This window comes from Leptinotarsa decemlineata, unplaced genomic scaffold (genome assembly GCF_025532065.1).
Source record: "Leptinotarsa decemlineata unplaced genomic scaffold, Ldec_3_MD MMD2_tig00026358_RagTag_RagTag, whole genome shotgun sequence".
Classification (NCBI taxonomy): domain Eukaryota; kingdom Metazoa; phylum Arthropoda; class Insecta; order Coleoptera; family Chrysomelidae; genus Leptinotarsa; species Leptinotarsa decemlineata.
The window spans coordinates 2,172,743-2,190,383 of NW_027412703.1; the positions used below are offsets into that span (position 1 = coordinate 2,172,743).

Here is a 17,641-nt window from a genome sequence, read left to right on the forward strand (position 1 = left end):
AGTGAACAAAATAATATAGTCACAGAAAAAAAGCAGCTTTTTGAAGTTGATAGGAAAGCAAACATTTAGTAACACTGAAAAGGTATAGTAATTATCACTAGCAAATGTACTGGAAATTGGCAACAATCACATCCGGTGTCTTTGTATAGTATTAGAAATATAGTATTATGACTTAAACCAACATAAAAAAAGTATTGTATTTCATAAATAATAATTATTTCACAGGTTAAATTATCTAAAAGGCCGGTCTCAACTTACCTACACTGTATGTTAATGTACCGACAAAAAACAACTGCTCACCTGGCTAATACCATGATGGGCGTTTGATTATACCCGACAGGTGTCAGTGCAGGATTTTTCACTGAAGTTATTCCTGCATATGCGGGATATGCGATGTATCCTGCATATTCATGACGACAAAATGGTGAAAAAATGTATATACCAGGGGCTCCCAATCTTTTTCAGTTTGCAGCTCAGAGGTGTTTCAAAAAAGTGGGGGACAATAATTTTATTATCAAGAACACCAAGCCATTTAACACCATATCTCTTTTGAAAATTGATAATATAAATATTCATTTTCTTGTCGCCAGTGATAGTTTATATTCCTGTTGAACCATTCGTTATTGGAAAATCTACTTTCAACCCACCACAAGTTTTTTTCTAAATTTCTTTATTCTGGCGAAATTTTCTAATGAGCCGTCTACAAAATTTTTTTATCATGTTGAAGTCCGTCAAATGCAAATGTTGGACTTTCCTGACTATAAGGCTTGAATTCATTTTTCATTAAAATTTTCCGTACTTGGCTTTACTCAAACAGTTTGAGTAGAGCCAAGAAGATGATAGCTCAGCCAGCTATCGAAAGCGCTCGCATATAATAAATAGAAGTTATAAAGTTTCAAATCCTTTTATTTTGATGTTTAAATATATATTTTTTACCTATATATATATATATATATATATATATATATATATATATATATATATATATATATATATATATATATATATATATATATATTAGTAAAGTCTCTCATCACCATTTAAATTATTTTCAGACTCCTGTACCTCTGCCGATTTGTTCAGAATGTTTGGGCACAGAAGCTAAAAATAAGAATGGAGTTTTTGAGAAATTAAGTGCCTGCTCTGAATGTGGGGCCCTAGTTCACTTATCATGCACTTCTGCTGGACCGGAGCTTGCTTCCCTTTTAACAAAGGGGGGGAAATGGTTTTGCGAAGATTGTAAAGTCTGTGACGGATGTGGTAAGTTACAAAAGTTATTTCAGTTTGCAACTCAAAATAATAAGCTACTTGCTTGTCTTGCTATTTTAGCTCAAATATCAGTAATACCCTTATTTTTGAATATCAAAAGTTCGGACTTCCATTGTTTAAATAGATTTTAACAAATTTGAGATTAAGAAGATTTGTCACAATTTTATGTCTGGTGTGTTATGAATCAAATGAATTTGAATATATCCAAATGTTTCTGCCAGACATTTTCTAGAATTATTCACCCTGTTCTACATGACTATAGTATCAATAATATACCAATTAATAGGACATTAATTATGTTTGATTGTGAATTGAACTTCAAATCTCATTCTGAGTATATTATAGCTAAATAACTCAAGATGTTGGGCTTCATCAATAGATCATGTAAGGAATTTAGTTTGAACACTCGTCAAGTTATAATACTGTTCATTAGTTAGATCATTATTGGAGTACGCTTCAATAACTTGGTGCCCATATTATGAGATACACATAAACCATATTGAAGCTGTACAAAACAATTTCCTGAGGATCTGTGCATACAAGTTAGGTCTAAGAAGGGGAGAATACGCATATAACAACATTAGAGATCAGATCTAAAGAATAGAAGAATTATTTTAGATGTATGTTTTTTAAGTAAAATTTCAACTGGCAACATCAACCGTGAGGAGATTTTATCTTTAATTAATTTGAATGTCAACAGACAGACAAGAGTCAATACCGAAAACAGCTCAACAAATACCGTAAAAATTGAACAGAGTCGCATTATTTCCTGAAACATTTCCTTTGATTATTCCATACTACACACATCGGAAAAGTCTAGGGATATTTTTAAAATTGGCAGTAATTTTTTTTTAGATCGCTTTAGGGAAAAAAAAGTTGACGGGTGATTATTAAACGAATGTAACTTACAACAAAATTTGTTAAATGGTCAAAAATACTGAGTGCGCATATAAGCAAAACTAAAAAAAATATGGCTCTTCTTTGGCACCCCGAAAAAAAATCATGATACAAAAAAAATTGGAATCAGTACAAAGTATGGCCTCCACGCTGGTTTATTACGGCCCTACATCTATCGTGCATCGACAAAATGAGATTGTCAATGTCTTGTTGAGGTACATTTGCCCATTCAGCGATTAAAAGCTCTCTCAATTGAAACGTTGTGTGAATGTTCCCCATATGCGGAGTAATTCTTCGTTGAAGCATGTTCCACACATGCTCGATGGGATTCAGGTCCGGTGATTGTGCTGGCCATGGCAATACATCAACTCCTTCGTTGGTGAGCCAGTCAGTCACTAGACGCGCGACATGTGGACGAGCATTATCGTGCATTTGGTGGACGGACGGACGATAGGTAGAAGAATGGTGTCGAGGTACTGTCAAGCTGTGAGGGAGCGATTTGGAAAAACGAGATCGGTATTACTGTACCACCTCTGTATGTGTGGACTTCCTGGACGTGTCTCATACGTTCATTATTTCCAGGTCGTCTCCACAGTCTTACTCGACGAGAATCTGGATGAAATCCAAATCTGGATTCGTCTGTAAACAAAACTGTGGCCCAATCATTTGCATCCCAGTTTTGATGTTCTTGACACCACTCTAATCTTCTACCGCGATTGCCTCTCGACAAAGGTGGACATTTAAGTGGCCTTCTGTTGTGGAGATTTGTTTCATGCAGTCGATTTCTGACAGTATCACGACCAATGGTTACCTGGTGAGTCTGCTACAACACGTTAACCAACTCAGGTGCTGTGATTGTCGGTTGTCTTCTTGCGGTTAAGACCAAAAATCGGTCTTGAACTGCAGTTGTAGCGCGTCCTCGCCCTGGATGTTGTTCGGCTGGACTGCCAGTTTCACGGAAACGCCGCCACAATCGACTGATAAACTTTGGGAGACCCCCAAATGAAGAGCTACATCATTTTGTCGCATACCACCTTGAAGAAGCCCTACAGCTCTATTCATCTCAGCCAATGGTAACTGATGGCGTTCCATGTTAAAGCACAATATTTCCAGTTTAATTGCTGAGCAAGAACTGCATAGAATGTACGAACTCGACACTTTCAGATTATTTATTTTAGCCGAAAATCTACAGTTTGTAAAAAACTTGATAAAAGATTAGTTACCGTTTTTGCAGGCTTTGTTCAACCCATAGAAATCTACAGGGTGGTCGAGTGTACCAATTTAATCGAAATCAAACGACCTCATCCATTCATTTTTATGATATTTAGTATGTTATAAAAATATCCCTAGACTTTTCCGATGTGTGTATTTCATCATTATATTGTTTTCTTTTTTATACTTTATATCTTACCACTATTGTATTGTATTGTGATTTTACTACCATATTATATTTTGTTTTATATTATTATTATGCTATTTATTTATTATTTTAGTTCAGTTTAAAATTTTACAAACTTTTTTATTTTTTTTATTTTTCTCCATTACAAAATTGTACTGTAATTTTATCACTATATTATAGTATTGACTAACTGATTAACAGAAAAACAGATTTTAAACAAATTGTGTTTTATATTGTATTATGTATTTATTATCTTTAATTTGATTAAGATTTTACAAATTATTTTTTTATAACAAATTGTAATTGGGACTACCCGTTGAATAATTAAATAAATAGAATTAAATGTTGAAATTATTGTAAATGCTTGAAATAACTGAAGCAGAATAATCGGATGAGTTAGTTAAAACAGAAGAAAACAAAAGGAGGAAGAAAGCAATTAGTATGAAGATTCAAAAAATTGTATTTTATTTTTTTATTTATTTTATTCAACGGGTAGTCCCAATTACAATTTGTTGTAAAAAATTTTTTATAAAATCTTAATCTAAATTGAAAATAATAAATACATAATACAATATAAAACACAATACAATAATATAGTAATAAAATCACAGTACAACTTTGTTATAAAAAAAAGTTTGTAAAATCTTGAACTAAACTAAAGATGATTATGTATTTATCATATTTATCACCATACTAATAATATAAAACAAAATACAATATATAGTGGTAAAATCACAGTACAATATAGTGGTAAAATACAAAATAGTGGTACAATATTATAGTATAAAAAAGAAAACAATATAATGATGAAATAGTACAGAGTAATTAAAGGAAATGTTTCAGGAAATAATGTGCCTGAGTTCAATTTTGATAGTATTTGTGGAGCTGTTAAAGATACCATTTAAGAACGCTGATTTGTAAATAAATTATTGTGACCTGAAATGAAAATGAATTAATAAATTAATAAATGAACTTATCCTAATATACATACAATTGAAAAAAGAAAGAAAATCAATACCAAAACAAGATATTATCAACATGTGCATAGGTTTGTATATATAATAACTAGTTATTGCCCGCGGCTTCGCCTGTGTAGAATTTGGTTTGTCACAAGTTTTGTGACTGACCATTTTAAACAAATAGTTACAATATTTTTTTATTAACCCAAAACTTCAGGTTTCCAACTTCAAAACTGACGAAACTCCATACAATCTTTAAACCCCTATTTTCCCCTCTGGGGGTGGAAATTCCTGATTCTCTAACTATACAAAGAACCTACCTGTTTTCTACTTTTTTACGCCTAAACAGCTCAACGGATTCGAATGTAAGTTGTAAGTGTGTTTTATATTATTAGTATTGTATTATGTATTTATTATCTTTAGTTTAGTTTGAGATTTTACAAACTTTTTTTATATAACAAAATGGTTCTGTGATTTTATCACTATATTATTGTATTGCGTTTTATATTGTATTATGTATTTATTATCTTTGATTTAGTTTGAGATTTTACAAACTTTTTTTTATATAACAAATTGTAATTGGCACTAGCCGTTGAATAAAATAAATAAATAAATATATAGATAGATCATGGCCTGGAATAAACACATAGGGTAGGTTCCCACGGTAACGCGGGTAAAACAGCGGGGAACAGCTAGTATTGTATAAGTGGGTTTAAAATGGTATGTCACGATACTTAATGTGACGAACCAAATTCTACGCGGGCGAAGCCGCAGGCAACAGCTAGTAATTTATAATTTTACTTCAAAAATACAGTAACTAAAAAAATATGCCAACTGCATTAAGTGATGAATAACTTCGAGAATCGAATTACGTTTCCTATGAAGAAATTTCGCAAAACTAACACAACCGTCAACGATGTCTGCCCGCGTTCTCGCCGATGGAGCTTCATTGCTTAGATCGCCCCTCTACCCTCGCGCATCGTCCCCCGCCGTTTTACAGTAGACGCGACTGACTTACTGAGTTGCTTCAAGTTAATCTTATTGTGATAACTTTTAAACGATTCGTCCAAATTACTTAGTGTAAAAGACAAAGTTTATCTATATTATACAGGCTGATTCACGGTGGATGGCACATTAGACGTTTCTGGTGAACCAGACAACGGATCACTTTGAAAATTTAATGGAGGGCATATTCGGACATTCTCTAACCAACTAAAATATTTTCGACAATGCGGTGTTGCCGCTTCTATTAGAAAGCAGTAGCAACTTTGATTTTTCAAATGGAACACTCTGTATATAATATTATTTTTGGAATCTCTCAACAATTGCCCGACAACTTTTCTTGATATTTCCCTATACCTATCTGTTACCGTTTTCGAAATAAAAATTAATTTCAATTTTTTTCTTCGTAAATCATGACTTCTAAAAATGCCGATATCTCTTAGTTAAGAAGTACTATGATATCGAAATTTGGTTTGGAGTTAGGTGATACTTGGACACTTCCCACACGTCAGCCTAATCTCCGTTACTTCAATACAGGGTGGTAAAAAAATACAGTTTTTTCGTTTGCTTGAAAAAGTTGCTGAAATTTGATTATTTTAAATGGAACACCCTGTATATTATTGAAAATTCGGAAAGCTGCTGAAATTTGCTTTCTTTCTATGTATATCATACCTATACCTAACTAGTCAAGTTTCGGACTTATGAACATTTATTTGTGAAAATGTCCCTTCAGAATGGTATTTCCATTCGGTATTTGGTAAGCAGGCCATGATTACTATTTGACAGTAGCGTTGTGACATTCTCCTAATAATATCGACATTTTCGTCACTTCAGAAGTTGCAAATACCTTCAAAACGATGGAACAAAACTATTCAAACGAAGTTCTTATGAATTTGTTTATTATTTTTGGACAGTGTGACAAAATTATCAGCAGAACATGTAGAAAGTTCAATGAAATGTATCCGAATCTACCGCCAATGAACCTCAAGAAATTTATACGAATTAGGAACAATTACTGATTTTTTAAATGTTTTTTACGAATCACAGTAAAACAAATTGTGGCTCCTCATACCTTTGAAACTGAATAACTTTAGACATGTAACAGTAGACAACCAGCACCTGAAATACGCAATAGTTCGTTTCATTCATTTGGAAAGGAAGTTTTAATTTTTTTTTTCATATTCGGAAAATATTTGTTTCAGGAAATACTGGCATATCTACTTGCTTGTTATGTTGCTGTAGTTGTGAGAGAAAATACCATATCGGTTGTTTGGATCCACCTGCTGATAAAAAACCAAAGTGCCCATGGCGGTGCCGACACTGTTTGAGCCACCATGATAATGTTATGAAGCCGAGGAAAGGCGAATCTGGAAGTGCAGTCCGTAAAAAAATTGACAAAGTACGTCAGAAGATGAAGGAAAAGAACCAGAAGTAAGTATTCAACTGTTTGAAGTGTAGGAAATTGTAATTGATTGAAAAGTAATCCTCTGTAGTTTTGAAAGAGGTGGCTCAAAAGTCCGCATCGGTACATTCATGTGACAAGGTAGTATGATCAAAGCCATATAATGAGAATTCAATATAATGAGGGATTTAGTGAGGCTTGGATTTTCTTTTTTTGAGGAATGCTAAACGGATACTGAAATTTCATCATTCCTTTAAGAAACCCCACTTGTGTGCAAAAAAAAACAGAAATTGTTTCAAAACCTGCCAAATTTTGATAACGAGAACATTCTGTCAGATTTTCAATTCTTTCTTGAGTTGAGACAAGTGAGCTACGTAGATCTATATTACATCGTATTTTATAATTATTTCAAGAACAAATATGGCAGTGAAAAAAATTTCAATGATTTTAAAACTTTTAAATCTCTTTTAAGTAAGTTCTTGCTGAGAAAAGCATTCTATTCTGTGAAGGAATTTTTAAATAACTGAATATGACCTTTTTTAACAAATGTTAGCATTGAAAGTAGGTTGTGTATGTAGAATAGTCTTATAAATACGTATATATTCTGATTTTAGTTGACTAGTCTAATGAAGTAGTAACATTTGTGTACCAAATTATTTTGTAACATATTATGTTCTGCTTTTACAGATGATTAAATTCTATTCTATTATAGAAAATTATCATGAAAATTAAAATGATTTTTATTATGGACCTTTTAATTATCACTTTTTGACTATGGCCCTGGGGATGTTGAGTTCTTGCAAATAGGAGTTGATCTACAGGTTATTTTTTGTTTGTTCATAAACTACACCTTTCGATTTGAACTACACAAACTTTATTTTCGAAAAATATATCATGACATGTTTTGCTATCACAGTAGCTTTTTCCTTGTGAATGACATACTGCAAGTTAATTCTTTTATATATATATATATATATATATATATATATATATATATATATATATATATTCTAGGGATACCTACCTAGGTACTTCTCCAATCATAATCGCCTAAAGCATCTTCTCAACTTTTATATACTAAAGGTACATCCTCAAATTATGATTACCTAGAGAAAATTATGTCAATTCCAATCAATAATACAATGTCAGTTTCTAAGAAAACAAGTTCAGTAATGGTGATCTATTTAAATCAAATTGGTCATCAGTAAAATGTTTGAATTTTCAAGTTTAATAACTTCCATTGCTTCCAAATAATTTAGCTTTAAACCTTCATTTTATTTGTGTAAAACTTCAAAATCTTCGTTGAAGATATGATTCTAAAAGATGATTTGAATATGTTGAACTTGTTTTCTCATTTACATAGCTCATATGATGATCTTGGATGCGATTCCTGAATGTTCTGGCAGTTTGACCAATATATACCTTAGGACAAGTTCCACAATTTAATTTATATACTCCAGATTTCTCGAGGATGTTTTGTCTTTATTATTTTTAACTAACTGTCCCGACATATAACCTGTTCTATATGCAATTTTGATATATTGTTTATAAAAAAATGAAGTCTTCTGTTGTTTGTCCAAAATATGTTGAAGTTTTATAATTTTGATTATCTGACTTATCAGTAAAAAAAACCTTCCAAATTGCTTTTGCGTAGACTTTTTTGGAAAGTATTGTTTTTTTTTTAATGCAGATCAGATCAAAAATATATTTTTTGACTGTAATACAAATTATGAAATTGTTTATTAATTCAGCTATAAATCCGTTGTTTACTGCAATTTGTTTGTTAGGTTTCCTTATCGGGTAGCTTGAGTTGACAGGTTAATAATGTAGCAGGTGAACAATTGTTAAATTCGTTCTTCTTTGATTTTAGCTTATTGCTGATTTTACTGTACTTTTTCTGTTGTCTAGTCTGATGTATGTGAATAATCTTTAACAAACATACTGTTTGTGTATGTGCTCATTTGTGTATATTTGTGTGTACATGTATATATGTACTCAACAATTTATTAATATTTATAGTTATTTTTTTAGCAGAAAAATGTTTGTCAACAACATGTCAAATAACATTTAGAGGATTTTAAATTTTATTTTAACGGCCATGCATGGCACTTACTTGTGGCCTGCATGGCCGTTAAAATAAAATTTAAAATTTCAAATCCTCTAAATGTTATTTCTGAATAAGTTTTATATATATATTTTCTTTAAACCATAAAAATTTAATGTGTGACACTTTTCTACATAATGAAAAGGACTAATTTTGTGTTTCTCAGTGAAATTTTCGACTTTTTACTATAACCTCAAGTTAATGTCTTGATAAAGGGAATAAACATTCTCGAAAGCTCGACCATATAACAAAGAGTATTCTTTAAACAACAGCCCAGCAATTTTGACTGCATCCCCAACATTATTCCGTATTTCTCCTTAACTAGTCAGTCAAGACTACCCATCGCTTTATATATATATATATATATATATATATATATATATATATATATATATATATATATATATATATATATCTATATCCCTCTCTCTTACTTGGGTATTCTATCAGGAATAATTTTTGGGGTAGCTTCTTTTGTGGCATTCTGGAATAAGCTAATAAATTTGTAACATTATTCTTCTGTTTCGTTAGGTTGATAGTATATTTTTTTTGCAATACGATCAACAGTGAACATAACAAAAGTCAAACTTTTTCAAATTAAAATACATTAATGTTTCATCATCGACAGGTTACAGTTGAAAATTATATAAAGTAAAGAGTTTTTTCAAAAATATTCATGATAAGCCGCATTTACATATCTATTTTCACTAAAAAAAATCGTGATAAAGCCAGCAGTTGAACGAATAGTAGCATTTATGTCTCAAGTAAGAAATTACTGAACTTCTAAACTTCTTGAAGACTGTGATATTTTTAAGTTCTTTTGGTAGAGAACTATATGCTTTTATTGCCTGATAGTAAGCTCCTTTCCATAATATGTAGAGTTACCGCTGGGAATAGCCAGGACGTTACAATGCCTGGTATTATTTTAATATTGACCACAGATTACATAATTTTTTTGCAAAGCAGACAATATCCAAGAAGTACAACAAGGGCACTGTCAAAATACCAAGTTATAACTCTTTGAAAGAGCTTCTTCAATCTAGAGTTTCACATATAGACATGTCTCGCAGTTAATTGATTTGTTGAAAATTACAATCCCTGTTTTGGTGACATTTAGTTTAAACATATTTGCCTCTGACCATCTGGCCATACTATTCAACATGCCTGAAGCTTTATATGAGAGTTATGATATATTAGTTCCTGTGATAGTGACTGATAATAATAATGACTGTCATTTGCAAACTGGTATACACTACCTAGATTCAAGGCATTGGGTAAATCGTTTACATATAGAAGGAAGCATATTGATCCAAGGATCGAGCCCTGAGGTACACCCTGCCCAATTGTGATTCGACAAGATATAAAATGATTTTGTCTTGTGGATAGTTGGATACATTGATAAATAACTGTACTTTGTTGTCCAAAAAACATCAAGTTTTTATTGACAAAGTGATAAAAAATTACATGAATGCTAGAGGAATATCAAGCACCTTGTGTGCGTGTGTGTGTGTGTACAGGCAGTTCTTCTTAGCTGCTCCCTACTGCTATCTCAGAAACGGGAAGACCTACAAGGTGGGTTAAATTGGAAAGTTTCTTATTTTGGGGAACTAGAAAAATCTCTTTTCAGATCAAGAATATCAGTGTTTTTTTTGAAATATTCCCGCGAAAACTAGAATTGTCGAATTTCGTTTATTTGCTCTACCGTCTCCATTTCTGTTCCATATTTGATAGATAGATTTTTCATTTAATCACATTGTGAATATACATTTGTGACAAGTCATAGACAGTTGGTACAAATTAGTGTGCAAATAGAGAGAAAAATATAAAAGCAGCATTAAATATAAATTTTGAAAAGGATTTACAAAATAGTTAACAAATGAAGAATCGAATTATAAATAAGAAAGATTCTCAAATATATGAGAATCTGGGATAGATGATATATGTGGAAAAGCTGTAAGGTTTGTCAAGGAAACGATAGGTTTGCCTTTAGCTCACATAATCAATGAATCTTTTTTGTCAGGACAGTACCCATTGATTCTAAAGGTCTCTAAATCTATACCAATTTTCAAATCTAGAGAGATAGTAGATAATTACCGAAATGTCTGCTTACAGAGCCAACTAGCCAAAATTTTTGATATGGCATATAATGAACGTCTCAATAAATTTTTGAATCTACATAACTTATTATTTGATTGTCAGAATGGATTTAGAAGGAACAAATCAACAAATACCGCCATATCCGATCTCAATACTACCGTCTATAGCTGCCTTAATAATAAACAAAATCCCATTGATCTTTATTTTGACCTAAGTAGAGCGTTTGATACAGTTGATCACCAACTACTCTTGGAAAAATTACACCGAATTGGCATACGAGGAGTTACAAGTGATTGGATTGCTTCATATCTCCATGACAGACAACAAATAGTGGTGATAAACGGTAAAAAATCTAAAGAAAATATTGTGAACATTGGTGTCCCTCAGGGGTCTATATTGGGGCCAGTTCTCTTCACAATTTTTATAAATGATATGGTTTATTCATGCTCTGAGCCAAAAAAAATCATTATGTATGCTGATGATACTAATATTCTGATTTCTGAGAATAAATTACAGAATACTGTAATCAAGGCAAATATTTGTGCTAATGATTTTCATGAGTGGTGTGTGTTCAACGGATTGCTAGTGAATTTGTCCAAGACATTTTTTATGGTGTTTACAACAAAAAATATAAATTATGATTTCAGTCCTCTAATAAGAGTTAATCATCAAACAATAGAACATGTGAATTACATCAAATTTCTAGGTATCAAAGTAGATCAAAAAATGACATGGGATCCTCATATTAATGATCTAACAAATAAATTAAGCACAAGTTGTTTCATCATCAGGCAATTGAAAGGTACAATATCTCTGGAAACCCTTAAACTGGCTTATTTTGGAATAGTGCAATCGACAATAAGTTATGGAATAATGTTTTGGGGTAACTCTGTACATATGAATAGAGTTTTTGTTATGCAAAAAAGAATTATCAGATGTATGGCAGGAGTGCACTCCAAAACATCATGTAGAAAATGGTTCAATCAACTAGAAATTCTCACAGTCCCCTCACTTTATGTGCTGCAGATCATATTATACGTTAAAAAAGATGAAAATTATTTGAGGAAAAAAAAAAAAAAAAAAAAGATATACATAATTACTGTACAAGAAACAGTGAAAGATTATACCAGCCATACTCACGATTAGGAGTTGGTCAAGACTCCCATGTATATCAAGGTATTAAATGTTATAACAAACTCATGGCTATTCATCCTGAGTTAAGTTTAATGAGTAGGAATGAACTAAAATGTTGGTTGATTGAATTTTTAAAAAACAAGGTGTTCTACTCTCTTCAAGAATTTTTAAATTGTTGATGTTCATTGTATATTTTAATATTTTACTTATCAAAAATGTATATGTATAATCTTGTAAATTTTAATTACTTTTAAGCTCTCTTTGTGACTAGTCCAATGAGTTTCATGTATTTACACTTTTTTTATGTTGTACATGTGAACTTTAGTGATGAATAAACTTCTATTCTATTCTATTCTAATGTAAAAAATTAAGGATATTTAGTATGAATATGTACTTTGCATGAAATCATGTACAGAATAAAAACAATTTCATATTAGGTACTCTTTGATTTTCCTTTTGAACAAATTAAAATTCAATTCAGTCACATTATATGGAAGTTTGTTAAATAATTTAACGTATAGAGAATTTCGAGTTGTCCCGCATTGCTAGTTTCATAATTATGATGATTTAAGTATTTGGAGAGTAGTATTTTGTTTTTATCTGTTATAATCTTATATAAACCAATTTGCAATATAAATATTAATCAGTTTTTCATCATATATTGTACTCACTTGAAAAAATCTCTTACAATAAATTCATACATGTGTCCACTGCAACAATTTTACATTCTTTATTAACAACAATTTTTCAAAATACATTCTAATTGTTTTTAACGTTGTCCTGATAATTCTGAAAATGTGATAATTTGTTTCAGGTCGAATGATTCAAAACCTACAACAGTGCCTGCAACAGCGACCTCAGTGTTACCTTTAACTCCAACACCAAGCAACGAAGATGTTTTGAAACGCCAAAGTAGAGTTTCAGCCCTCAGTGAGAGTGATAACAGCGATTTTGAGGGTACGCCAACTCCCACCAAAAATACACTTCCTCTTGAAAACCCCCCTTCCTCCAATCCCATGTTACACGACAATGATCAGTTAGAAACTCATGACCGCATGTCCAAAGAAAAGCAAAAATTTTTCAGAACTTCGGTGTTCAATTCTGGAAAGAAAAAACGTAACACGGCCCAGCTTTCCAAAAAACAGAAAAAACCGATTGTTGGAGATATAAAAAGCGTAGATTCAAAAATGGAAAATGTAATTGATGAAAAAGTAACTCACAGTAGTAAAGTTGGTGATCCTGATCATTCAGCTAAAAATAGTGTTAATCCTAATAGTAGATCATCCAAAAAACCTAAAAAAACTCTCAAGTCTCAACCAGCTGCTCCTGAAGCTCGCGAAAGTTCGAAAATTAAGGAAAATTCACCATGCAAAGGAAAGATTGATACCAAACCCAAAAATGATATAAATACCGAGAGTAAAATGTTGGAAGAAGATAGTAGTTTTGAAGATAGCTCTACTTCCTCTTTTTCAGACTTTGATTCAAACTCTTCCGTCGATAATTCAGATTCGATCGCAAGTATCAGGAATTCCAAAATTCTCCAAACTTTTTGTGTAGGTGACGATAAGAAAAAAACGTTTGGTAGCATAGGTGGTATTCCTATAGACAAAGATGTACCTTGGGGGTTTGCAGCAGCGGCTGCTGAGGCTAAAAAGAATGAGTTGAATCAAAACGGATCCAATAATTCAGAGAAACCAAAATGTTCAGAAAATTTATTTCTCGCTGCTTTGAAGGAGGACGCTCGGCTCAAAGAAATGAAGGAGAATTTGTCAGATCAGGTCGATGATACATCAACTCTAGATAAAAGTCAAAAAGCCCCCGGATTCGGTCAACTCAAGGGTCTGTTTGATGGTCTTTCTCATCTGTTTGCTGCCCCTTCAGAAAGTAGAGCCAGTAGAGCACAACCCAATTATAATCCCAACAGGAGAAAACCAAAAGACACTAAAGAAGAACCAATCAAAGAAGATAAAAATGTTCCGTGTGAGAAAGTTGAGGTCAAAAAAACTAGAGATTCCATAAAAATGGAAGAAAAACTCGAGGTAGATGATAACCATCCTATCAAAATCTTTCCCCACCACAAGGATAAAATTCCCAAGTCCATTCCCACACCTGACACCTCAATCAAAAACGATCCTATACCACCTTCTATGACACCATCAGGGCTTGTTAAAACAGCGGTCAATTCGAAACAACACGAAAGAAGAAAATTGATTAAATCTGAAGTGCTTCAGGCCACTACCAAAACGGTCCCAAATTCTCCACAACAAAAATCAAATATTGATGTAGATGGTCGTGCCACGAAAAAACGCCATCAAATGGGTACAAGTCCACTGTCTGTGGCGCCGTTTACCAACAGTCTGACGGGTAAGATCGGATGTCCAAACCTACCATATTATGACTGCAACTCCCTCTCCGTCATTCACCCTAATACCCACCCTACTCTTTTAATAGTTTAACACCTTTTTTTCAGAGCACTCCAAAGAAAGAAATTGCAAATATAACTTATTTCACTTGTCTTCGAAGATGAGTGAAATTATGAAAACTTTTCAGTATTCAAAGGCTTGTATTTTCATTGCAAATTTCAGCGTTGGGTCAAAGCATCATATTTGTTGATCAACTTGATATTTTTTTTTTTTTTTTTTTTTTTTTATTGTAGTTCGCCTGCTTGATCAGGCAATTTTTCAAATATCAATTTGTATTTGAAACATTTTCATTTCATTTTTATTACAATTTAGTTTGATAATTGAAATTCCAAGGAAATTCAATTTTTTAAATTTTTATATAGCATGATTATTATATTACCATTCTATTACCATTATCATTAGGACCAAGCATATTGTTAAAAGGAGATAAAGGAAGTTAAATAGCAAATATAAACATATACTAGATGTACTGAAAAGTTCGTAAGCTAACAAACAGATGGCGCTACTAGTATTGAATCCATATGGTTTTTAGTTAACCCTAACCTCAAAAGACACGTACAAATTTCACAGCTGTCGGACTATTAGTTTGTGGGATAGGACATTTTGAGTGAAGCAACTTTTGTTTGATGAAAATTGATAAAAACAATTTTGTGAGTTAATAAAGCATTGCTTTTTGGCGAAAAAAATACTGTTGAAGCCAACATATGGCTTGATAAACATTATTCGAGCTTTGCACCAGAAAAATCAACTGTTGAGAAGTGGTTTGCTAAGTTTAAACGAGGTGAAATGCATGCAGTGGCCTCCACAAAGAAGCTGTTACCGACAATAACATAAAAAAGGCCACAAAATTATTTTGTATGACCGCAAAGCGTAGTTGGTTGAGATAGCCGAGGTTCTAAAGATGTCAAAGTAACGCTTACTGGAAAGAAATTTACCACCGATGAAGTGGTAGTCTTCGAAACAGAGGTCTATTTTGAGGTTAAAGACAAATAATATTATAAAAATGGTATCGAAAAATTGTATGACTGCTATACTGGTTGAATCGTATTCGAAGGCAACTATATTGAAAAATAAAATCAAATAATAATAATAATTGGAATTTATTAAACAAAATTACAATTTTGCTCAACTGTCTATCGACCGAAGTCCTTCCACCTGTGTAACAAAATTGCTTTGAAATAACATGGCTTATTTTACAATATATATAAAAAAAATTATATGGATATAAAAATGAACAAACAAAACAATTTCATTGATAAAGTTGTGGTAATTTTTCTAACAGTGTTTCCTTTGGGTGTCGATGTCGTACTCTTGCATGGGAGTTTCTTGTCACAGCATACTTTCTAATGATTTCTACATTGTCTTTTCTAGCACACTTCTGAGTAAGTGCCGGTAGTCTTTCCTCGATAGGGATAATACCAGTGAGTTGGTACAGAAGAGGGTTATGTTTTGGGTTATTGAGATGCCTTAATCTTGTTATTTTCCATATAGCCGCTGTAACAGATACTTTAATTGTTTTCAAGGCCCTTTGTTTGATATTAAGAAACAGTGAGTGCGAGTATTCAGTATGTAGACCACAGATTAATTTATATATTCGGCTTGCTGTTGATATGTTTGCACCTGCTCCCGGGTTTGTCAAGTTTGTGAAATGTGCGATTCTTACAATTTTTTTTTTTGTTATTGACGTCACTGTTGAAATTTCGCCTGGAATCAAGCGTAACTCCTAGGTAATAAACTGTCGGTTTTGCATGTAAGATATGTTGGAAAATGTTGATTGTTGGAGAAGTTGCGGAATTCCAATAATTAAATATGATGAACTGAGACTCAGATGGGTTTGGCTGGAGCCTCCATTTATTGAACCAGTTATTTGTTATTGTTGCAAGATGTTCCAAATTGTTAATAACTTTGTCTAGCGTTTGATCATGCACCATTCATACTGGAGAATATATGCTTCATGCCTGAAGTGGTTGATATTCCCTTGTTTGTGATGATAAATATCAGAGCTGTATAAGTTATATAACAATAGAGATAGCAATGAACCCTGTGGAACTTCCTGCTCTGGGATAAATTCGTCTGAAAAACTACTCAGTTTTTTAACTCTCAGTTTCCTGTCAATTAGCAGATTCTTAATTGTATGTACTAGATAGTTAGGACAACCCAGTTGATGCAGTTTGAAAGATCGCTGCCGTTTTGTTGTTGTTCAGCTTGGTTGTTTCAATGTTGTTCGTGAGAATCGTGAGAGGATGTATAGTAGATCTTCTTTGTCTAAATCCAAATTGGTAGCTTGGAATTTAATCATTAAGCAGTTGGAGTAAACAGTTTCGTAAAACTTTTTCAAAGTTTTTACCAATTCAGGCAGGATAGTAATCGGACGATAACTGTCTGTAAGGGAGTGATCCTTGTTTGGTTTGGGAATGTGCCCAAACCAAACAAGGTTATTGTACCCATTTTCCAATTGTCAGGTATATAATGCGTTTTAAGACAAAATTCGTAGCTTTTTATGATATACTTGTGAATCTCATAATCCAGCTTTCTCAAAATGTTTCTTGTGATATAGTAGTGCCCTGTAGTTGAGTTTTTATCCTGATATAAGATTTCAAAATATGCTTGTTCATCTACATTAAATGTATTATTTTCTTGTACGGCTATCTGCGAAAAGAAGTTTTCATACCAATCGCTCACATTTTCATAATGATTGTGGTCAAAGTTCAAGATGACACGTTCTGTGTAGCTTTTTCAAGTTTTTAGCAAATACGTAAGCTTTTTCGCTAGGTAACTCATTCAATATTGTTATCTATAATATTTTTAGTATCTATTCCATTCTTTTTGTATTTGGATAATTTCCATATTTCATGCCAGTAAGATTTGCCTCTCTTTTCATAAATGGCTTCACATATTTGAATCCAATTGTGGGTTCTGTATTGTTGAATCAAATTTTGAATGTTCTTGTTAAAC

At 32.3% G+C, this 17,641-nt stretch overlaps 1 protein-coding gene across 2 annotated transcripts in view; it reads left to right on the forward strand.

The window, feature by feature from the left end:
- enok (histone acetyltransferase enoki mushroom) overlaps window positions 1-17,641 on the forward strand; it is a 49,808-nt gene that overhangs the window by 11,654 nt on the left and 20,513 nt on the right. The window contains exons 2-4 of one of the 2 annotated variants that reach the window (XM_074184777.1): window positions 1,056-1,260; window positions 6,729-6,957; window positions 13,078-14,627. In XM_074184777.1, the coding sequence (XP_074040878.1) occupies window positions 1,056-1,260; window positions 6,729-6,957; window positions 13,078-14,627 (1,984 nt within the window). The remainder of the gene's footprint in view (window positions 1-1,055; window positions 1,261-6,728; window positions 6,958-13,077; window positions 14,628-17,641) is intronic. The other variant, XM_074184778.1, reaches the window with a different exon arrangement.